This window comes from Ambystoma mexicanum, chromosome 3p (assembly GCF_040938575.1).
Source record: "Ambystoma mexicanum isolate Mex_15411 chromosome 3p, UKY_AmexF1_1, whole genome shotgun sequence".
In the NCBI taxonomy this organism is placed as follows: domain Eukaryota; kingdom Metazoa; phylum Chordata; class Amphibia; order Caudata; family Ambystomatidae; genus Ambystoma; species Ambystoma mexicanum.
In genome coordinates this window covers 612,483,551-612,508,324 of record NC_090925.1, presented here as the reverse complement: position 1 = coordinate 612,508,324, position 24,774 = coordinate 612,483,551, and the positions used below count along the sequence as shown (strand labels likewise).

General features: G+C 47.2%; 1 protein-coding gene across 3 annotated transcripts in view; it reads left to right on the top strand.

The window, feature by feature from the left end:
- The window catches only part of SLC12A5 (solute carrier family 12 member 5), a 1,549,598-nt gene that overhangs the window by 1,433,319 nt on the left and 91,505 nt on the right, over nt 1-24,774 (top strand). For all 3 annotated transcript variants that reach the window (XM_069651368.1, XM_069651367.1, XM_069651369.1), the window contains exon 19: nt 4,309-4,478. In XM_069651368.1, coding sequence (XP_069507469.1) covers nt 4,309-4,478 — 170 coding nt within the window. The remainder of the gene's footprint in view (nt 1-4,308; nt 4,479-24,774) is intronic.

Sequence of the window (24,774 nt, the reverse complement as noted above, 5' to 3'; positions counted from 1 at the left end):
TCCTTCACTGGCGGAAGCTGTAAGGCAGTCTACCTTCAGCCAGGGTCCAAATGAGTCCTTCTTACTCCTTTAGAAGTCATCAGATGATCTGCTAAGTGAGGGGTACCGCCCTCTTTTAAAGCCAAACGGGCCCCAGTGATTGGTGCAGGCTAAGCCTACCTTAATGAACCAATCCTGGCTCCCCACAAACAATCTTCTGTTATACGTGAGGTCATAACCAGAGTGCTTTGCAACTGGAAAGGTAGGGAGCGACAACATTTACTACTAAGTCCCACCCATCTTCCTGTCTGTTGTGGATCAAAGTGTCTCTCTGGTCAATTGAGCTCTCTGTGGCTCCTGATCAAAGCTCAGGTCTCCCTTGAAGTTTGTGGTGAGAACAGACTTTCTGTCTCCATCAATTCACATACTTCTTCCCTCTGAAAGAGGGCTCCCTGCAGGGGTTGCCTACTGTAAACAGTTGTCCCAGACATGCCATTCACTGCCCTTCATATAGAGGGGTGGGAGCAAGCTTCAAGTTGATACATTGCATATCAAAGAGATGTTGGTGTTTTCTGTTCCCTTTGTCAGTTCTGCGATCAGGCCTATCGCAGGCCTGTTTCAATTAACTTTCATCAGTGTGCGCTGCCACCGGCAGAACTCAGACAAAAGAGGGGCGGATCCATGGAGCCTTTGATATTTTAACTAGGCTGCCCATGGCCAGAGGAAGGTGTTGCCTTCCTCTTTCCTAGGATGCTTTGATGTACCCGTGGCTGTCACATTCCAGCTAAATGTGACAGGGAGGACTGCATCTGTAGTATGTGTATCCCCAGAGTGCACATGACTTTGTGTTTGTTGTGCGGTGAGCAGGGGAAAATGTGGGCAGATTAGCACCCCCACATTTACTGAGGTTGATCTCCCATCATTCATTTTCATTATGAAAAAAAAAGCCCAGGCGAGTGTACACTCCATCGGCAGAGGGTCCAATTCCGCACAGCAACACAAGTTTACAGACTGAAAAGATTGCTGTCACAGCCCCCCGGCCTCGGCCTTGGCAGCCACGTCGCACGGGGTCCTGCAACACACTGGATTTCTCGGATTCAGTGATTATAGTTAAATGCTTGCCAGGCTTCCACTCCTGCCGACATCCAGCAAGAAGCAGCCACGCACCGTAGCCGCACCGAAGCCGCACACCACGTCTCTCCTCCTCAGCACTTCGACTGACATGGAAAGCCCGTCAAGCAGAGGAAAGGACCTACAGACGCCGCTGAATGGCATCAAGCCGCACCAGCTCTCCTGCTTTAACACTGGCCGCCTCCGACAACGAAATTAAAACCGTCCATAAGGCAGACAAGCTCTTTGAAGTGAATACTATTCAACTTCTTCATATTATTTCTCAATGAAGTATCCATACACGGAAAAAGAGCATTATTACAGTGGCCAGCACCATTTTATGCTTCTACCAAACTACTATATCCGCTCACATTTATAGCCCTGCCCACACGTCCTTTTGTGTCCTTCAGCTTGGACGCCTATGCTTACAATTCCAAGTTCGAGTTGTGATATCAGTTCCACCACATGTATCCCTATCATATGTTCATTGGCGGCATGTACCACGTTCACCATTGGACTATCCATTGCTTGTTTTATCTTATATAGCGGACCAAGCGTTAATTGGGTATATTAAATCTGATTTGTGATTAGGCAGGTAATATTGCTGCTTAAATAAATAAGTCATAGAAGTGTATTTCTTGTTTAAGATACATCAGCTGAACGAAGTATGTTTTTCATTTTTTGAGACATGTCCAATTGCCCATGTAGCTTTTCCAGTAGTGACCTCTGTAACAGCACATATACTAAAACAAACGACATGCATGCCAACATGCCTCAGTCCTCTCTTTTCTTTTCATTCTGAGACTTGTAGTCTTAAATTTACCCAATGTAAATCCATGACTACAAGTCCCAGAATTCAAAGAAGAAAAACAGGATGACGCTACCACCTGCACAATGGAATGGCACGTTTGCATGTATGAGGTGTTTTAGCATGTCTAACGTGTAGTTGCGTCAAGTGTGTTGGGTTAGGTCGACGGCTTATTTATTTTATTTTGGTTCTTTTTTTTACTCGAACCAAGATTTTGGAAGCATCTGAGCACGGGTAGGGGTTAGAGACATAATAGTTACGTGGGTCTAAGAGGAGTCACCCTTCCAATTAACCATTATGGATTTAAGGGGATTTGAGGAGTTCAAGTGCAGTCTATCCATTGTAATCATTGTCAGCATTATAGGTTCCTAAATTGTTAGGGTATTGTTAATTAATGACCAAATCTTGGACCAAAACCTTGTATCATTTACTAGCACCTGGGGAGAGGGGGCCAACCAATCAGGTTGCTCGGATTGCAGGCTGAATCCCACAATCCAAGTCTGCATTCCGAGGAGCCTGAAAGATGCTTCCCCGCCCGCCATCTTCCCCCTACCCTCGTCACCCCTGCAGTCAGTGTTTCCTTCCTTCCCTGCACACCTACCCCACTCACCTTATTCTTTTGGCAGCGGCACAACCGCCGCAACCGCTCCCGCATCCCGGGCCACTGTGGAAATGGAAGAGCCTCATCTTCCAGATCCATGGCAGCCATCTTAGGTAAGCAAGACCACGCTGAGCAAACATGTTCGAATCCCAGACCTGCTTGGGGAACAAAAAAGTGCATTATAAATAACCTACCCGGGATGGGAGGATAGCTCTGTGGCAATGGACGGGTCTTGGAAACACGACCACGCTGAGCAAACACAGGTACAAATCCCAGATCCGTGCTAGAAAAAACTGAGCGTGTTATAAATTACCTGCACTTCCACAATTCAATTATACTAGCACCTAGATACCTACGGGTTATGTGCACTGCAAATGAATGCACATTTAAAAAAAAAGTATTTTGCATGAATGAGTGGGACGCCACAAGCGCATCCCGTTCTTTCATACAAAATGAATTGCTATCAGCACCCCATCGTTAAGGCTCTCAATGTGCTTGGTCCTATAACTTCTGCCCTGGGCGATTACCACCCAAACCGGCACACCAGTTTGGGTGTTATTGCCATAATATTAAAGTGTCATGTGTTTAAGGACCCATCCCAGGGTCGAGCAGTGCCAACAGGTGATAACCATGTGGGGCTAGCTCTGAGGGAGCGTCTAAACAGTTCAGAGGTCAGAAAGATGCCCTGGCAAATATAAGGCTGTGAAAGATTGTTAAAAGCATCTTTTTGAGAACAGCAATCGCCTTTTAAATATCGCATCACCTGTTAGGCTCACTTTCCTTATGGTCCTTTTCTGGAAGGTCACTCATAATCTGATACAAAATCACCTAATGAGGCTTCACTTTTGTTTTTCTAATGCACTGCTACAAATTTCGAGGACATCACAGGGACCTCTGTGGTCCCCCAAAATATCTTTGACTGACTCGTCACATGGGTTTCACAAAAGGGATCTCAAATCAATAGTTCCTCTCCCTCCTCTGTCCTCCCCTCTCCCTCACCTCGTGTAATTCTTCGGCTCTACCAGAAATGTCGTCAGGCCTAGTAAGGTAGTCGCCTGTCTGTTTGCCATTCCTTCCTGTCTGTGTCTTAGCTCTTGCACTATCTGAAATGTCGCTAGGCCGAGTACGATAGTTAATTTCACATTCTTGTTGTTCATGGCCTGAAAGATTGTTTTGTATCCTTGTTCCCTCCCTTGCCATGAAGCGCTTTGAAACACATTGTGTAAAGGCGCTATATGAATAAACGATCATATCATATTAATAGTTTATTGCCACGTATATTCCAGACTTCCTACTGGTTTATGTTATTGCACTGTGATTCCACGGAAGTCCCCCTGAAAGCCCTCTTGCATCAGATGGAGCACGCCATCTAGAACTGAAGGGGTGACAGGAGTGAAGGTAGCCATGTATTATGAGTAATACAGGATATTGGAGGATATTGCAACTTACATAAGGTTTCTGTATGTTTATAAATGAGCAAACACCTTCTTTATGGCAATGGAATTCCTTGATGATGATACAGGGTCCTTTATCGCACAGAGCCACTCCCCTCCCCCAGAAAACACTCAACAGAGCAGCCCCAAGATAGCCAACATGATTGCCACGCCACTGCCAACCATTGCTCATCCTCGTAACCCCGCTAGATTGAACAGCTGACAAATTCTGCTCTGAGCAACAGTCTCCCGCTCCCAAGATTGGTGCCGCTGCCACACTTATCGACCGAGGCACCCCACAAGCCACCGCCTAATACCTCGCTTGCGAGCACACACACACACACAGAGTTATACATCTGCTGTTTGTCTTCCCACAGAACTGGTGAGGGAGACCACTGCTGCTCATCTGGCACTGATCGTCGCCAAGAACGCCGCCATGTTCCCGGGCAATCAAGAGAGGTTCTCCGAGGGCAACATCGATGTGTGGTGGATCGTCCATGATGGCGGCATGCTGATGCTGCTGCCATTCCTTCTCCGGCATCACAAGGTAAGGCATGGTCGAGAAGGTAGGTTGAAAGGGGCTGGAAAGGTCCACTTAGGTGACACGGGGTGCAGCAGAGAGGACCATGCAGAAGTGAGGATTTGGGCAGGGGTGGACTGGGAACCCAAAGAGGTCCTCGAAATGATTTTCAACGTGTCCCCATATTACACATTTTCAGCAAGCCCAACCCTTTCCCTATGAGAACATTTGGAAATAAAATAGGATAGCACACAAAAGAGGCCCAGGCTGCAGAGGCCTACCGGGGAAATCTCTAGAGTTCCCTGTAGTGTACCGCTGGATTTGGAGTGTGGGGAGTGAGCGCCAAGTGCATGCATGGCTGTACCACGAGCACAGAAGCGCGTTCCAGATCCAGCCGGTGTTACAGGAGATGGAGCAAGAGTAGGTCTGTGAATGTACATGAGCTCCAGCATCATGTGAACGAATGACTTTCACAGCGCATTGACTAAACAAAAAAAGCCCAGGACTATGGAAAATGTCAGGTTTATATTTATAAAGGCAGCTGGAGCCTGGAATTAGGTCACGCAAAGCCTGGGGAGAAAGCAGTTGGAAAACAGGGCAACATTGAAAGGACGTCCTGATGGGAGTAGACGAATGTAATGCAGAGCCCCCCACCCGCACTAGAGGGGGCCCGGATCTGCAGCACCTTCACAGGGGGGGGTCACTGGATCACTAACGCAGGGCGAGCAGCAGGGGGTCCTGGTCTGGGGTTCTTACAGAGGCTGGCACGGAATCACTAACCCTGCATGAGCACCCGGGGGGTGCAGTGTCTCCAGTTCCATCAGAGGGCACTGCTTCACCAATTACCAGATATGAGTAGCAAAAGGGGTCCCCCTCCAGGGTTCCTTTTTAGGGCAGTACTAGTTTACTCACCCGGCGTAAGCTGTAGGGACTGTCCTGATCTGGGGGTCCTTCACAGGGGGCACTTTATTATTAAAACGGGCGTGAGCAGCAGGGGGTGTAACGATCTGGGGCTCATTCTCGTGGAGAACGTTATCAGTAAATTGCCTGAGCCAGGAGTGCCCTAATCAGGAGTTCCTTCACATGGCAACTCATGAGTCCTTGCATACAAGCCCGCATGAGCAGCAGGGGGCGTCCTGATCTGGGGTTCCTTCACGTGGGTACTCATGGTTCCTTGAATACAAGCCTGCATGAGCAGCAGGGGGCGTCCTGATCTGGGGTTCCTTCACAGGGGGCTCACACTTTATTACTAGACCGGCATGAGCAGCAGGGGGTGTCAAGATCTGGGGATCATTCAGAGGGAGCACTTTATCTCTAACCTGGCCTGAGCAGGGGGTGCCCTGATCTAGGGTTCTTACAAAGGGTGGCACTTTATCCGTAACTAGAGACGAGTAGGAAAAGGTGTCCTCTTCTGAGTTTCCACAGAAGAATATCACTTTATTGCTAACCTGGTACCTGCAGCTGGGGGGTTCTTGATGTGTGGTTCTTGCCGAAAGTGTCCCTTTAACAATGACCAGATATGTTATCTTATATTTGCCATATTTAATGGTGTTGAAGCACTGTAGGAAGCATGGCCCATCAGTAGACCGTGGTCTGAAAAGACAAGAGAGAGGAGCACTGCAATGCATGCAGCAGAAAGTGTAGCTTAGACAATGTACAGAAAAGGGAAATGTCTGATGTAGAGACGCTGGAAGCCGAAGAGCGCATAGAGAAGGTGCAAGGATGTATTGGAAATGGTAGAGACTATGTGATAGCTGGACCAATTCTTTTTTTGGTGGCACTCAGCAGTATGCTATGGGGCGCACAGCTGTGGGAGGAATGCAGCGATAGTGAAAGGTGCATGAACTCCTAGGGCAACTGTCTACAGTTGAGGGCTCTGCTATACTTTACATGCAGTGTACTTGCATACATACTGTAGGGACTTTGACAGGTGGATTACATGTTCCGCTGACTCAGCTGAATGCTGCGAGGCGCAATGCTACATGCAGCGCACATGCAGAGTGAAACCTATGCAGTCGCATGCAAATTAAAGGACATTCAAGAACAAAATGAACCCAATGCATCAAACAGCAAATTCCTATATAGAATGAAAATGTATGCACTTAAGCAGTTTACTCGAATAGTTCTCACTGAAGAACTGTAGTGCAGTAAGAGGAGATGGGCAACTACAGTGCCTTCCCAACACTTTCCCCAACACTCCAAATACAATCGAAGACACTGTCAAATAGACTCTGTAGATGCAAGCGGGCACAGGAAAATGGTGGCGATCCATGTACATCAAACAGTACAACATGAAACATGTACAGCAATATGTGAAGCTCTGCTCCCTGCTCCCAGGGGGCCGAGTTGCTCTGGGGGGCCGGAGGTCAATGCAGCGGTGGGAACCATCTCTCGATGTAAGTCCCACATGGATCCTGCAATGGGTTTCCCCTGAAGGTTGCACTTGATCGCCAACATGGTGCCTGCAGCAGGCAGTATCCTAATCTAATGTTCCCTCGAAGGGTGGCGTTTGATCACTAAGCTGGTCCGTATGGGGTGACCTGTCATGGGTTTTATTCAAGGATGACACGGCACCACTAAATCGGCATCTGCAGCAGGGGACACCTTAGTCTGATGTGACCATAGTCGATGGCACTTTATCACATCCCTCTTATGAGTAGATGCAGTGACCCCATCATGGTGTCCTTCAGTGATGGGACATGATCACCAACCAGATGTGAGCAGCAGGAGCTGCAAACCTCTAATGCACCCTCAGAGGTGGGATTTTATCAATAACAAGCGAGAGGCAGCCAGTGTCCTGATCTAGGGTTCCTTAGGAGGGCGATAGCTGATCAATGACTGGGTAGGAGTGGAATGGGGTGTCTGGTATTGTCAAATGGGCAATCATTTGCATAAATAGCTTTGCTTTATGCACACGCTTTGTAATGCTTCTGATTAATTTTACAATGTCTTATCACAAGGATGAAAGAGATATGAGATGCTGTCCTATGATTTAATTTAAAACCATCTGGGCAATCCTATATATATATATATATATAATTCCTTAAGGATGTCTGTGTATTGGGGACAGGTCCTGCAACCAGCCATCCTTAACCTAAAACTCTCTCAGCCTCTCCTCGTCTAAGTTCTTTGCGATACTCCAGGTAGAGGGACAGGACACATTGGGCCTCATTGCAGTTTTGCCGGTTTAGTAAAATTGCCAGTATAATTGCTGGTAATCCCAGCACCAGCATTTTTACCAGACCGGCAAAACACAAGTTTGCCGGCGGGGGCACTGAATTACCTCCAGCCAAGAGCTGGAGGTAAATCAGGCTCCTACTGGTAAATAAATTCCGTAATTGCCGGCACTGGTAATATCAGTGCCGGTAATTATGGTAATCCCCACCATTGAGTCCTATTGGACTCCATGGAATGGGGATTTACCGCCCTTTCCGCCGCCTGTAATTTCCCGGTAATTCTGGGATATCAGGCGGCGTAAACGATAGATACAGTTTGCCAGTATGCCACAAACTTGTAATGAGGCCCATTATCTCTGTAAATGAGAAGCTTGACCAATGGAGTGACAGGTGCCACCGCCATTTAATCTTCACATCCAAATTCTGGGGATGTCCGGATAAGTACATACAATCTATGTTATGTTATGTTATTATGTTACGTTATCAATACCTTATACTACGCACATCACCACCATTGTCATTGTAAAGCACTGGGCCATGTCAGTGAAGAGGCTAATTGTGACCTCCCACCCCCTACCACCCAAGGTGACAGCGAGTCTGGGCACTGTGGGAAGAAAAGGAAGCAGACCTAGGATAACAGGGAAGAGGGGCCGGGGGGATAGCCCAGGAGCAAAGCATTTGTTTTGGAAGCAAGACAACCCAGAGCAGCACATGTGTGCATCTCGGTCCCGCGCTTAAAGAATGTTCTTTGGTATTAAGCGCATTATTAAAGATTCATTAAAAGTGGGGAAAGTCAGGGAGACAAAAGAACAGACTATCTAACAACACGCAGCAGAATGAAAACATATGGGTGGGTGATAGTCATCGGTGGGATGAATGTATAGTTTTACGCGTCATGACCATCAGAAAATGTAATCAAATGAAGCGACGAGAGCTTCCCTGATTGGCCAGCAGAACTTTCAGGAAGGCAATTTCTAGTGCGGTGGTAATATTATGTTAAGTCATGTTGTGGATGTGTGATGGCCTTTGGGTGTTCTCAAGAGTGCCTAGGAGTTGTGGGGGATACTAACCGGTTATCTTAATGGGTTCCACCTTGCCGATAGACGTAGTGGGTTCTGGTAAAACCAAGCCCGATGACAGAGGTGTCATGGCCAGGATTGGCTGTGCGCAGAATGAGTGCTGGAGGACACAAAGTGAGTGCTGGAGGACACAAAAGGAGTGTTTGAAAAAGAACCTATCCTCCCAGAGCCATACCAGCTGTGCCTCGGGGGGAGAAGAGACGACGAGTGCCACCCTTGCATGTACTGAATTGGTAAATAAGCCACTTGAAAGCGGAATGAGAGAATTCAGTTACCGGTAAAGTTGCAAAATGACGCATGTCAGGCTTGCTAGATCAAATGAGACATTTACATTAAGGACAGTACCCTAGGTAGGCAACTCCCTATTATAAATCCTCTATGCAGAGACTGTCTGAAACCTTAAACATAGGCTTGCAGGCCTCCCTACTGCACTGCCTTGGTGTGTTCAAGCAATATCCAAAGGGGCAGGAGAGCACACACTCTCCCTTTTACTTCCAAGACCACGAACGGCTAAATTCTATAGACAGGAAAGCAGGGAGGAACTACGGGCACTCTTAAATCACGGGGCTCAGTCTGTGGCTCCACTGGGAACAAGGCCCTGTACCAGTATGCCTGGACATTTGTAAGGCCTGCTGGGAGCTTCAGGAGGATGGTAATGTGGTGTGGGAGGTGGCATTCCTCTTGGACTGAGGCTGGGCTCTTCTGGAAGTGAATCTGCATAATCCAGCCTCAACTACCCTTCTCAACCCCGGCTGCATTTACAATGTCCCACTAATAGAGGGCAGCAAGAGAATCTTAGGTTCACATGTAGAGTTTGCTTACCAGTGTACATGTGCACATCTAAATTGAGTGCTGTGGCCTTTTTCCTGGACTAAGTGATATAATATATGATATGATCATTTATTTATATAGCGCCTATACACAATGTGTTTCAAAGCGCTTCAAGGCAAGGGAGGGAACAAGGGAAAATACAACCACATTCTTACAGGCCATGAACAGTAAGGATGTGAAATTAACTATCGTACTCGGCCTGACGACATTTCAGATAGTGCAAGAGCTAAGACATAGATAAGGAAGGGAGGGGGAGAGTGGGAAGGAAATGGAAACAGACAGGCGACTACCGTACTAGGCCTGACGACATTTCTGGTAGAGCCGGAGAAAAACAAAAGGTGAGGGAAAGGGGTGCAGAAAGGGAGGGGAGGAAGAAAACAAGCGACTATCAGACTAGGCCTGACGACATTTCAGATAGTGCTGGAGGGGTGGTGGGGAGGAAAAAAACAGTAATGGGAGGGTGGAGGAAACAGACGAGGTTGCTATCATATTAGGTCCAGGGACAATTCTGATAAAGTAAGTGCATAGAAGAAAGTAAGGGGAGGAGATAGGAAAAGGGAGAAGGGAAAGGAGGAGAGAAAAGAGAGTAAGCTGTCAAAAAGAGTGGAGAAGCAAGAGTGGAGAGCGAATATAATTGCAGAAGTCAGTAGTAACACATAATGTTGCCAGCCAGGATACAAGATGAAGATGGGAGCAGCATGATTCAGGGCCACCATGAGTACAAGATGCAAAGGAAGTCCAGCATGAGAGTTGAGAAGAGCCCCTATCGTGTATTATTTAATCCTGTGGGTGTTTGTGGAGTTCTACAAGTCACTTTCCAGCTACTTCTTAAAGCCTTTGTCAGCACTTTGCAAAGTGACATAACACTGCAAATACAACATAACAAAACATGACTTTATATAGCATATCATAACAGTATGGGCCTGATTCACAGCAGTGTTTTATAATGGCATAATCCATTGAAAAACACTCTGTGAATCAGGCCCTATGTATCATAACTTTGCCGGAGCAACAAAACGGCCCCTTTTCTCCAAAAATGTAATGTCGGAATGGGGAATAAGTAAATATACAAACAGATAAAAAAAACAAATAGCAAAATTCCTTTATAAAATAAAAAAATTACCTTTGTTAACAAAATCAAAATGTGGTACAAAGAATTGGAATAAAACACAAGAATGAAAAGAAGTGGATGTTCAACAACAGTTGGGGGGAGAACACCCCTAAGAAAGGCAGAAAGAAGGCACACATTAAAAAAAACAATATCTTGTAAATATTTCCAACAAAGTTGCATGGTAACAAAACATATATATTTTAACACAACAGTGTTGCAGAACATATCATAACACGCATCTGCAAACTCAGACTAGTCCATAGTACCTGCACCAGACTCACCATTCCCAGGCGTTAGGGGAACTGGGAAAGTTGCAATAGTTGCAAACACTTTAATGTAAGCATGAGTCTTGTGACCAATGAAATTAACACCAAGACCAGTGTTTATTATGTACTTAGCGTTCGATCCATATCACCATTTTTATCACAGAACCTTTAGTCAAATAGATAGCTCTGTGTCATTCTTAAGCTCCCAAAACGCTCTTTTATTTTATGCAAGGCAGCCAGTAACCGTATTGCTGCTATTTGTCGCCTGCCCTTTCAGATAGAGATTTTTCAAAAATAGTGCAATTAGAGCGGGCCAGATTGTTCATTTTGAAATGATAACCTTACATCAGAAAATAATGTATATGATTATAATTAAAATATATTGTTCTTACGTAGCCTTTTATGTCAGATTCCTCCTGCTTCTAAGCGCTGTAATAACATGTGTTATTATTGCCATATTTTGAAAGGTTCTTGATTGATCAAACGTTGAATGGTGAAATGCTAAATCGGCCCTGCCACAGGGTTCGAAACTTGTAATGTGCAAGCTGTTTTAATGTCAGAGGCCAATGCTTTATCCATGCAGCTAGCCACCCTTGGTTAGTCTGGGTTTTAATAATGTGCTTCACTCTGTAAGGCAAGTGCAATATTTTTACTATGACAACAATATATAGTTGAAGTCATCATTTAAAATTACTATTGTAAAATTTTAAAAAAGAGCTATTTTGCAATAGTAGTACAATTATTTTGTTTGTTTAATAGCTTCTTTTGCCAAAAATTCACATCATGTCTCTCAAAATGTCTCGCTGGTTGGAAAGGGTGGCACTTAGATTAAAACTGATTATCTGTTTCTTCTATGAGCACAAATGCAATGTTGCATGCTGTGTGCTACGCAAAAATTCATGTGTCGTGCTGCTGAATCCCCTTACAGCAAAGAAAATAGAAAATAACAAGCACAGTTGTAGACCCTACAGCCTGCCTGCCTGGTCCCTTATAAGGTTGGTCAGAACCCTTGCACATCTCGCTGAGCCTATCTGCGTCTTCCTCGCATGCCTCATAGTGGCACTATGCCCTCGGTGTGATGGGGACCATCCTGCAGGGTATGCATTAACAATTATTTATTTATTTAATTGCATTTGATTAGACTCCCAATCCGTCAAGAATCACGGCGTAATTAATGTCTCCAAATAAAAGCCTGCATCCCTCTTGCATGCCTCATAATGGCGATATGCCCTCAGTGTGATGGTGACGTTCCTGCAGGGTATGCATATACTATTAATGTCTCCAAACTTCAGCCCAGTCCCCACAGGATGAATTTGTCACGGCCATTCTCATTCTACTTTTAACCATGACCAATCACAACAGCCTCCCTCCTCGTCCTTCCTATTTGGTTTGCTCTGGTCACGCTTCTGTCAGAAAACGGCTGATGAGGTTCTAGAATATGTGCCCTTACAATGCAGCTCTGGGAGAGAGAGAAGAGAGAGAGAGAGAGAGAGAAGAGAGAGAGAGAGAGAGAGAGAGAGAGAGAGAGAGAGAGAGAGAGAGAGAGAGAGAGAGAGAGAGAGAGAGAGAGAGAGAGAGAAGAGAGAGAGAGAGAGAGAGAGGAGAGAGAGAGAGAGAGAGAGAAGAGAGAGAGAGAGAGAGAGAGAGAGAGAGAGAGAGAGAGAGAGAGAGAGAGAGAGAGAGAGAGAGAGAGAGAGAGAGAGAGAGAGAGAGAGAGAGAGAGAGAGAGAGAGAGAGAGAGAGAGAGAGAGAGGAGAGAGAGAGAGAGAGAGAGAGAGAGAGAGAGAGAGAGAGAGAGAGAGAGAGAGAGAGAGAGAGAGAGATTGGCGCACGATATGCCAGTTACAGTTAGGTCAGATTTATTAAGCAATGCGACACCCACCTCTCACATAGTGCAGAAAACACCACGTTGGGAGATTTTAGAAAAGTGAGAATGGTCTGTAGTTTGGCTTGCATAGTGGCAGGACCCTCCTTCCAGGATATTGCGGCATGAAATGGCAAATTTTGCGGCATGAAATGGCAAATCTTGCGGCACAAACCTTTATTTATTGCTGCATTTTTCTGTGACATTTTGTATTATCTGGAGAGTGTAAGATTGCCACATTGTAGGAAAGAGGTAGAACGCAAGTATAAAAAGAGTCAGGGTGTCATTATTATGTATCTTTTGTATTAATTTAATAGGAAGAATCCCGGATGTCTCTGGCTTGGCAGAACAGTTTTTGTTTTGGCTACATTTTTGTTTTAATGTGCATGCCTATTTAATAGTATTAACTACATTGATCATTATGAATTGTAATGCTGATACTATTCCCCCTTCTATGTTCTCCAAACACCCAAACACCCAAACACCTCTCACCAACACACATCTCACCAACTCCCCATTACAACTTGCATTCCTGAACCTCTCACTCTGTCATACAAATACTAACGTGCTATGTCACACTGTCAAGTCACAAAGTGCACTCCCCAGCCCCTGCCAAACTCCAAATCATACTCCCAACTCACACCTTACACTCTATAATTCCTCCCGCAATATACAGTCCTTCATTATTTTGTGCTGCTTCTGCATCTTGTGTCCTTTCTCCCACTCTATCGCACTCTTCACTCATCTTTTTCCCCCAATCTACAGCTCACTGCCTCTTTCTGGCCAACTGCTCCCTCTTTGCTTTCTGGCTCACTGACCACACGCTCCAACTACTTTCTGTACCTCTGCTCGCTCTCAGATTTCTGGCCCACCGCATCACTGCTTCCTCTGCTCTCTTGTGCGCCGCTTCCTCCTCTGTCCCACTGCTCTCCCTCTGCTTCCTTGCCTATCACTTCACATCTCACCCATCACTCTCCCTCTCTCTCCTTTCCCTTTGATAGTGTGACCATTTTTTTAAATGTAGATTTTGACCATTATCCTCAAAAAATGGGACATTTAAGCCGAGAATATGCTATTTTTAGATAACCCATTTTTGGAAATGAGCAGGTCACCTTATTCTCAAAGGTGACCTGTGCATTTCCACGGGGCTGAGCTGTAGTGCACATTGTGCGCTAGCCAGCTGCCTTGAATAGGGTTCTGGGTTGTTTGGCCGAAGTGTCATTATTTGCGGCAGAATTGACCATAATCAATTTTGCCGCAAATAGATTTGCACTTCAGGCAAACAACCCAAAATGTACCTTTCACCACCAACCCACCGCCTCCCCTACTTAACTGCTTGGTCGGTGCTGCTTCACCTCCAACCCTGCGGTGTCAGATCAGTCCCTCTATCGCAGGACAGATCTGAAGCAGCAGGGTCCTTTTTTTAGGTTTTTTTTGTTTTTGTTTTCAGGCCCCACCTCCAATTTTGTGGAAGCGGGGGACACCCCTGCAACCCCCAAGGCCAAAATACTGAACATAGGGAGCAGGTGAAACCCCCGCAACCCGCGCTCCACATGTTCCATATTTATAAAAATTGATCGAATAGTACTGGCGAAATAGGTCAAATTGTACCATTCAATCGATTTTTGCCGGTCAAAATGGGTAGTACCTTGAATAGAAGCGCTCTCCCGACAGTGTTCTGCCAGCTCCCAGCGCGTCCACTGTAAATTGAAACCCCAAAAAATGCATTTCTATCCTGTTTGAGGAACAGAAATGCAAGAGACATAGCAGCAATTCATACCTTAAAGAAAATGCATGACAGGGTCAAGAAAGACACTGGGGGTCATGAGGTTGCCTGTCCGGAAACATCGGTACCGGTAAGCTTGCCGCTACCGTTGTTTCCGGACCGGCAAACTACGAGTTCTGCGAGCGGGTGCCTTTCAGCCCACCAGGTCTGACCTGGCGGGCGGAACGGCACCCGCTCGCAGACCTTGACGGATGCACCGGCACTGTTGCACACAGTGCCGGTGTATCCGTCCTCCCCATTCCCATTGAGTTCAATGGGACTCGATGGGAATGGGGATTTTCTTTTTTCCAGCACCTGGCCAGAGGGACCGCCAGAAACAAAATGACTCCAGCGGCACTCCGCCAAACTTGTAATGATGCCCCCTGTCAGGCAGTGGCACCCCCATCTCCTGTGCGCCTAGGGTTGCCTACAATTTCTGCACATTTAAAAGTGCATCTTGCACGGAAATTTAGGATGCGCTTTTAAATTGGCAGAAACGCCCCCTGATTTACTCAAAGAGGTGAAAAAGGCCATCTGAATGGGCGCGCATATAAAATCCACAAGGGACACCTGAATGGGCACATTTTAATAAAATGTGCCCATTCAGGTGACCTTTGTGGATTGGGCTGCTCTTTTTTTGGGCGTAGTGATGAGATGTGTTTGCGCATTTCATTTCCTGCATTGATAAGTTTTGAGAATCTGGCACCCTGAGGATTATTTGATTTATTTTTTGTAGTTTTAGCAGGTTTTTTTGCAAAAACTCCTGTTTTTGCACAAAACGGCAGTTTTTGCAGCATTTTGCGGGATCGCAAAATTGATATAAGCTGGAGGGTCTGGTCCTTCTTGCGCTGCTTCAGCAGAGGTGGCGCTAGTGGGCTAGTGGGGGGAATGAGGGGATTATAGAAACTCAGGGGCTACAACAAAAAGGCTACCAAGCCCCGAGTCCCGACAAACGTCTTTTCTGGATGTAGCAACACCCCTCGGTGCTTGTCATAGGTTTTACCCCGAGGATTAATGTTTTGCTATGTGCTCCCTCTGCGCATAGAGCACATTGTAATGTGCGTGCCTTGGTATAGCTGACGCGCCCTAAAGCCCTCTCTGTAACACTAAATGTGGGTGCACATTCTAGAGGGGCGTTCCTTCGTGTGCACGTGGGCGTGCCCCATGCAAATGAAGGAATCTATTTGACTGGGCACATGTTGGGCACACTTGTGTATAGGCGCGTTATAAATGCCATAGCATATCATATGAAAGCGTGCCATAGCTCTCAACTGACACGCTTTTGGCGGGTGTCACCCACCTTGTAAAGGGCTGACTCACCTGTCAAGCCTCCTGCACGCCCATTCATTCCAATGGGCGTCTCACCCGCCAAAAACGAAATCACCTTTGCAACACAAATGGTTGAGAGCTATGGCGTGCAATGGGCAATCAGGCCCTGGGCCAGGGCGCCACTCCTGAGGTCACAGCAGAGTTGAAATCAACTCATGCAGCTCACTCGGCCTTAAAATGCGCCATAGCTGCCCTGTCAGTTACCTTTCCCGGAAGTGCGCCGGAAGGGGAAGTGGACGAGGCGTCTTTAGTGCTACAGGGAGGGAAGACCTCCCGCTCTCCTGCTGACTACAGGCTACCTGTTTTGTGTGCTGTCCTGGGTGAATTAATTCCATGGAGAAATATGCCCTCTTTGCTAACTGAACAATATGTGAAAAAACTGCAACTAAATTATAGTGCAGCCGTGGTTGTAAAATTGGTATGAGTTGGTACTTATTTAAATAAATGTGGCAGTGTGCATGTATATGGGGACTGAAGGTTCTGTCACTCACACCTGCAGCAACTGGGGATTCCACCAGAGGGAGCTCTTCACTAACAGCAACTTTAAGGCGAGCATTGTGTAATGATCAGGGGTTACAGCAGCGGGAGCACTTCATCACTCGCCGAGCTGTAGGTGGCAGGGCATACCAACAGCTACAGTTCCTTTGGGCGACAACAGGTCAACATCAAAGGCAAAATATATACCTGACCATCCTGCTTTCCATACTCTATGCCATTTCGGTCGCCGGATGCCGAATGCCGACCCTGCAGCACCCACCAACGCCAACAAGATGCCAGCAGGAAGCCCGGCGCCCCTGCTGCCGCTCCCAGTGAGTGTGTGTAGAGGCTTAGAAGGATGTCATCCTTCCAGTTTATACAGTTTTCAGGCTAAGACAGTAACACACGAAGGCAGTGCTGACACCGGAGTTCAGGGGTCTGTGACCTTTGACTCTCCAGATATTTTGGACTAACACTCCTAGCAGCCCAATCCAGTAGAGTCAGTTATGTGGGATCCTGGGAATGATTGTCCAAAACATCTGGACAGCTGCATGTTGCAGATGTTTGCTGTAGTTCAAATATTAGTATTTTCCGTAAAATGAAATTGGCCTCCACCAGAACAGCACCAAACGCGTTCGCCTGTGAGGGCGTGCTCCAGTTCTGGAATATGATGGATGATGCCAGCAGCTCTCCCGGGCGAGGCATTCCCATTGGGATCCAGTAATCAGGAGCTCCAGCGTAGGGGCGGCTTCAGGGCCTTTCAACTGTTTCATTTGAAAGAGGCCTCGGGCCTCTAGCTGCCCCCCAGCCTCTGCCCCAATGTTGGCAGTCGGCACACCTGTGGCACGGCAACCTGCGCCTTCCATTCAGAACTTTAAATGTACGCTTTGCAGCGCACTTTACACGCTGCATTGGTTGGAGCGCTTCAGGAAGTCAGCTCGAGCATCTGCGTTAACATTTTCCAATGCATTCGCCGCTTGCTAACAGGGAAGGACTAATCGCCATCGAGCCAAAACTAAGCACCATTTTCTGGCAACGTTTAGTGTTTCTGCTCCCTGCTGGTGGTCCGTCTCATGATAGAGACGCCTATTAACACCCTTCTCTTCATTATAATGTATGCAGCCCATGGGTGCCTCAGACTTTTGTCCTCTCTAAGCAATGAGGATCCCAAATTTGGGGAGGAAGGATAGCTCTGGGGCAACGCGTTTGTCTTTGAAGCAAGGCACTGCAGCGCAACACAAACCTGAATCCCGACCCTGTACTTAGAAACCACTTGTTGGTATTAAAAAAAAAAATGATAATGTCATGTTGTAATAGCCCCTCAGAGCCTCTTCAGCCGCCCCTGCTCCAGTGACATCCATAGTTGTCAAGTGCCTCTATATCACACGGGCAGAGCTGGTCTTGGGGAGCAGGGGGGCGGCCGAACCTCCCGGGGGGCCACGCCCCACCAAGATGACATTAGCCGTCACCATGCCAGCTCATGGGAGTCTTTCAAGGGCTCCCCCGAGCTGGCATTGTGGGAGAAGACGCGGCAGGCGGCCTTTTGCTATTAAATGCGCCTGCCGCTGCAGCGAGTCAGCGTTCGAGGCAGTCAAGTTAATGGCTTCCAACTGTTCCAGGCGGTGGTCAAATTGGCGATGAAAGAATACTTCTACTAGGTTGAATCGGTGTTCGAGACGGCCAAGTGGATGGCTGGTTGAGATGGTGTTTGAATCAGTTGCTTCCACTGAGTTGAGCCAGTGCTTGGGGCGAGATGAGGTGGTCTTCTTCAATGGGTTGATTTTGCATCTGGATGGCTTGAAGGCATAAAAAAGGTTTGAAGATGTGTAAAGTGCCAAAAGAAGCACTGTGGGTCCTGTAGCAGCTTGAAGTGTGCCGAACATGGTCGAATCAACTCAGACATGGCTTGAGGCAATGAAACAGGATTCCAGCTGCTTCTGAACTTCTGGTTTGCAGGGAGGTCCAGCCCAGAGTTCTTAGTTCCACTCCAGGAAGTTGTCTGGTACCTACGCGGGGTCCTTCACCTCCAGTGACCAGGATCTTAGTTCCAGCGCATGGGCAGCAGAGAGGCCTTGGTCCATAGCAGTGTCACCCCCACAGTTCCACAGGGATGGTAAGGAAGCAACACTTGCTTCTGCCTTGGTTGCCTTCTGTCTTCACGTCAATGACAGAGGACTTTAGAACAGACTGTATTCAAAAGAGAGGTTCAGTGAATCCTTCTTTTTAGAGTCCAAAAGAGAAAATCTCCTAAGGAGTGCTGTAAGCAGTCCAATCCAGGATTCCAGGCTGTGGAATTGGTGTTCTTGCCTTCTGGCACCACACCAAGAGTGCTTCATCTACAGTAAATGGAGTGGGCAGGAGATTTTAGAGAGCCCTAGCAGAAACCAGCATGGTGGAACCCCTCTCTCAGCCTAACTCTCTCCTCTGGCTACTCTACCTCTGTCCGCTTCCAATGTCTGCATACTGGTGTGAGAGTGTCTTTTTTATGTCAGTGCTGCCTTTCAAGTACTGATTCCCATGGGGCCTCCCAGGGAGGGTTCCTGTGCCCTACGGGAAGCTGTTGCCCTTCCTCCAGGAGGATCAAAAGGCAGCTCACTGACCATTGTCTCTCATGGCTGTAGTGTAGACACTCAGGCTAGACAGCTAATACACATCATCCTGTCATAGCTGAGCATTATTCAACAAGCTGACACTAGTATGACATCATACTCTGATGTTGTGTAATGGTGTCACCCTACTAGCCTCCATGCCCAGGCATTGCTTATTTGTATAGTTTAATGAGCCACCAGTCTGACTAGTATACACAATTATAGAGGTGCAGACAGTGAGGAAAGAAGCCACCTCTCCATGTGGTAACTTAGGGTTCCAACAGCTGCCAGGAATGTACATGTGACCTTTCAGCCTCTTCTGCTACTGCAGGACTGGTGCTGGGGGTGTCAGGAGATGGTCTCGGCAAAGGCACATGATTGCACTAGACTTTTGGCATTGAACTTTCAAAAAGGTGAGGTCAGATTAGCAGACCTACCTTTCAGAAATAAAATTACCTGCATCATTTTATTTATTAAAATATTAAAAAGCTTCGGCTATCCCAGCATTACCAGATGGCATTCTGTCACATAATGTGTCTAGCAATGGTGGGTGCTTACCAGCGAAGAGGAAGGATCCATGCTTTTTCGTAGCTTGAGAAGGGATTTATCAGAGCCGCTGCATATGTTTAAGATACCACATGCCTTTCAACAATTAAATGTACTGCAGAAGCAAGTATTTTTCACCAATTGAATGGAGGATATTACAGTGGCAACGCGCTGGTCTCGGAAGCTAGACCACGCAGAGGAACAGAGGTTCAAATCCTGGATCCGCGCCTAGAAACCGAACTCATGTATGATACTAGGCGAGTTATAAAAAAACAATTAAATAAAATAAAAAATTTAAATTGCAAGAAGCTCTACTCGTCTCCATAGATGCAAGTCCCTTTCCTGGTTTTAAGATTTAAGACGCTATGGATCAAGGTGTTCCCATTTCAAGGACTGCACATCAGGCGAAGATGTTCATGGAAGACAAGGTCTGGATGATGGATGGTGTCAGCTCTTGTGATGAGGCCATAGGTTATAGTGGGATACACAGTGTAACACATACAGCTCTATAGGATTTTGCTGTGAGTGCTGAGTGTAGCCTTGCAGCACATGCTCTTTACTGCAGGCTGTTTTGGGAATGCTTAGAATAGTACCCATCCCTCTTGTGCTCCCTCTTGTGCTCTATACCAGAGGTGTCAGCATGGTGAATAATGCAGCTCCACTGTGACAAATCAACTTCTGGGGGACCAGTGGTCATGGGATCAATATTGGTTTCTAAACCATCAAACAGCCCACACCTCTAGTGCACCAGAACGGATATGAACAGATTGGAATACAAGTGAATTATAAGACCTCCATGTCGAATTTTGGAAACGTGGACCGAACGGCAGGCTTATCACTGCAAGGTCATGGACCGTTGGTTAGTTGCAACACAGCGAAAAAATACAATTATTACGCAATGATAAAAGGGACTGTCCAGTCAAGGTTGTATACAAAAATCTACTTTATTATTACTACAAGAGACAGTTCTAGCACACCACAAAATACAACCAACCCTGTAAAGGAACACAGAGGACAGAGAGTTTCACGAAGGAAAGGGATGTACTCTGGACACTGACAGGAGGGTACAAACACTTGCGTATGAGTGTGATAGAAATAAAATATCAATATCAATATCAATAGATGGTAAAGTAATCAGCCTGGCTGTTCAAGGTTATTTGGTTTCAGCACCAAGGGGCAAAGGGTCATAACTTCCCTAGGGGCCTTCGGAGAAGGACCAGGGGGAGCAGAACTTCAATGTACCTGATGCAGAATAAGTTCTTGGTGCTGAACAGTGTCGGGTGGTTCCAGGGCGCTTTGCAGCCCTTGAGACAGAGTAAGTGGCAGGAGACAGCTGCAGGTAACAGGCAGTTCGGCAAGTGAGGCTGGAGAGACATCTGCAGGCTGTCCGGCGTGGCGGCTCAAGGCCAAGAATCGTTGTCTCTGTGCTGGTTGGTGGATTTGGAATGCTGGTCGAGGCGTCTGAGGCGACTCTGGTGACTGCGGCATGACAGCAGTCAGCGGTGCAGCCAGATGTGGTTCGAGGACTTGACTGTCTCAAAAATGTCCTTAAAAGATGGACGGTGGATGATGCTTGTGTGGCACTCCTCCTAACATCTTTGCAGGGCTCGTATCATCCTTTCAAGGCAGACGGGCCAAAGCTCAGGAGAGTGTTTGCAAGCAACGGCCTTGTCCTTAGTTCAGATACTCTCCAGCACTTCCCACCTAGGAAGCTTGCTGTCAGAACCTAGCAGGGCACGCTGTGTGCTGGCTGGGTACCGGTTCTGGAGCTGCTGGATGGGTCCTCTGAGTCCGGTATCTGCTTCTGTTCCCTGGGAGATGTTTAGGGGAGGGATCTTGCTTCCCTCTTGGAACTCCTGGCGGAAGATGTAAGGTAGACTGTACCTTCATTCTGGGTCCAAATGTGTCCTTTTTCTTACTCCTTTCGAAGTCGTCAGATGAACTGCTAAGTGAGTGGTTCAGCCCTCTTTCAAAGCCAAATGGGCCCCAGTGATTGGTGCAGGCTAAGTCTACCTTAATGAACCAATCCTGGGTCCCCACCAACAATCTTCTGTTATGCATGAGGTGAGGACCAGAGTGCTCTGCAACAGGACAGACAAGGGGTGACAACACATACCTAAGTCCTACCCATCTTCCTGTCTGTTGTAGATCAAAGTGTCTCTCTGGTTAACTGAGTCCTCTATGACTCTTGATCTAAGCGCAGATTTCCCTTAAAGTTTGTGCTGGGAGCAGACTTCCTGTTTCCCCCAGATCACATCCTTCATCCCTCTGAAAGGGGTCTGCTCTGCAGTGACACCTACGGTAACTGCTGGACCCAGACAGGCCATTCACTGCCTTTCATACAGAGAGGGGTGAACTAGCTTCTAGTTGATACATTGCATACCAAAGGGGCATTAGCCCCACCTTCCTGTTGTCTCATCCAGCAACCAAGCCCCTTCAGGCTTGCCTCAATTCTCTCGTTAGTATACACTGTCAACAGCCAGATAAGTCAAAAAGAAAGCAGATCCATGGAGCCTTTGAAATTTAAATTGGGCTGCTCATGGCTGGAGGAAGGTGTGCCTTCCCCCTTCTGGAGATGCTTTGATGTACCCGTGGCTGTCACATTCCAGCTGAATATGACAGGGGAAGACGGCGCCTGTGGGCTTTGCCTTCCGGGAGTACATGTAACTATGCATTTTGTGCGGGAAGCAAATGAACTTTGTGCAGAATGGCCTCACACAGTCCTCAGAGGTTGATCTCACATCATTCATTTTCATTTATCAAATAATCAAAAAGCCCAGGCGAGCGCACTCTACCCTTGCAGATGGTCGAATTCCTCACATAGTATGTTGGTGTAGCCCATGCAGTTCGTGCTCTTTGATGCAGGTTGCTCTAAGGATGCAGAGTGCAGTCTCCATACCTCCTGGTCTGAAGTCCTCAGGAGTTAGTAGATACATAGCGGAGCCATTGCAGTTCTGGTGCTGTTTGCTGTGGCTGTTATGAGGATGCTGAGTGCAGTCCATGCAGCTATACTATGTTCTTTTTGGGGACTTAGGTGGATGCTTGCTGTGGACATGCAGATGGTGTTTACTAAAGACTGTTAAAAGGATGCATTGTGCATCTCTTGCAGCTCGTGCCTTTGCTGCAGGATGTTATAGGGATGCATAGTGATCTTTGCCGCAAGTGAAAAGCAGCATGCACTGTGCAGCCCATGCTTTGATGCGAGTATTTGCCGGATTGCCAGAGTAGCCCGTTGGGTCTGTGACCTTTGCTGCTGGCTGTTCTAAAGATGCATATGCCGCACATGCTTTTTCCTGCAGGCATTATCGGGATACATAGTGGAGCGCTTGCAGCTCTGCACGCTTTGCTGCAGGCTCTTTTGAGTCCATTGCACCTCGCTGCATGTGTTTACATGATGCGTAGTGGAACCCATTTGGCTCTTGCGCCCTGTAAAGCCGGCTGCGATGGGGATGTATGCAGCCAGTGCAGCTTGTGTACTGGATGTTGCAGGTGTTAGCAGGGCTCATATTGCAGCCCATGAAGCTCCCACACGCTTTGCGGCATGCTATTGGGAGAATGCATCATGCAGCCTCTGCCGCTTTTGAACTCTTTGCTGCATGGTTGATGAGGATGTATTGCACAGCCGCTGGCAGTCTTTCGCTCTTTGCTGAAAGGTGTTGTCAGGGTGTGCAGTGCTCAGAGTGTTCAAATTCTTTTATGTCCAATTCAGTCATGGTGTCCTTGCCGGCTGAATGGCGGCTCTGCAGCATTTCCCACAGTGCCCTCTAGTGGTAGGCTTGCAAAAGAACATCCTTTCGTGGTTGGGCCACTGATCGTATTGTCAGAGTCAGAGATGAACGGTCTGCTCTGCGCTGGAATTAAGCCTTTTCCTATTCAAAAGCCAGCCTGCCATTCGTTTGGTCCTACATCGCTTCTCTGCATAGCTTTGCTGGAAGAGGTTTCAGTTTGTGTACTCCCCAAGAGAAAAAAAAATCAAGTACATTACATACATGCCAACATTCTGTGACCAAAAATCTGTAGGAATCATGAAGTTTCAAAAATAGTCAGGCGGGGAGGCAATGATAGGAATAGGGCGCGTCAGCAGCCCATTGTCATTGAATGAACCCGCCGCCGCAGTGCATTCAATGACAATGAGGCGCCTCCCACGCCTTCTGCCACCATGCCAGCTCGGGGGAGCCCTTGAAAGACTCCCCCGAGTTGGCGTGGTGGGGGGGCTAATGGCGCCTTTTGTGAAAGGCACCCACGGCGGAGGGGCGCATTTAGCCCACCGCCTTGAGTGCCTTTGACATCAAAAGCCTGCATGCCGCGCCTTCTCCCGCTACGCCAGCTTGGGGGAGCCCTTGAAAGACTCCTCCGAGCTGGCTTGGGCAAAAAAAAAAAATGTAAAAAAGAATATTTATATATATATATATATTTTTTTTTTTAAATCAGTATTTGGTTCCAATAAATCGGTAGGCGGTAGGACTGCTTAAAAAGCGGTATCCTACCGCCTAAATCGGTAGGGTTGGCAAGTATGACGTTATCACGGGATGATGGTGACCCTTACAACTGGCATCAGTAAATGGGACAGATTCTAAGGAGTGAAAGGCCACTGGGAAATATCGAGTTCGCTGTTCCCCAGCCCAAGTTCACCTGTCCATGTTTCCATCCAAACTCTAGCCCCTTCTGCACACCCCACTGCATTGTCCCACACAATTCACTGCATCTATGGACGTGGCCAGTGCTTCAAGTGGGGTAAGAAATTGAGGGTAGGGGGCTCATTTGGGGGCATGGCATGCCTGCTGGGCGTGGCCTTAAACTTGAAGGCGTGGCCTAAAGAAGAGCATGTAAAAATGAACAGCGGTGGTCTCGTCTACATAGCTAAGAGCATACTGCAACACTGCTCGTACAACCAAAACGTGTGGTCCTGGGCAAATCATTTAATTGCACTGTGTCTTATCTGCAGCACTTAAAGTCCTGGTGTAGTAAATAGTGACAGAGTGCGATATAGTGCTACAGTATACAGCAGTGTAGCCTCACAGCGTACAGTAGCGCCTCCTCCATGTGAGATTATTTTGAGTCCCGGCAGTGGCAGGACGAAGACTGATTTGCGTTTGGTTGGTACCCTTGGGCAATGGTCCCGATTGACTTAAAATTCTGTAATGGGAGGTATCCTGAGGAATTGCCAGTGGCTATGATTAATTAAGAGCTTTCCATCCACCAAGGTAAGCCGAAGCCTCGATTCAAGCAAGGCTGAAACATGCCTGGGGTTGCGTTTGGGTTTGAAAGGATGTGTTCTTCAAATACTGTCT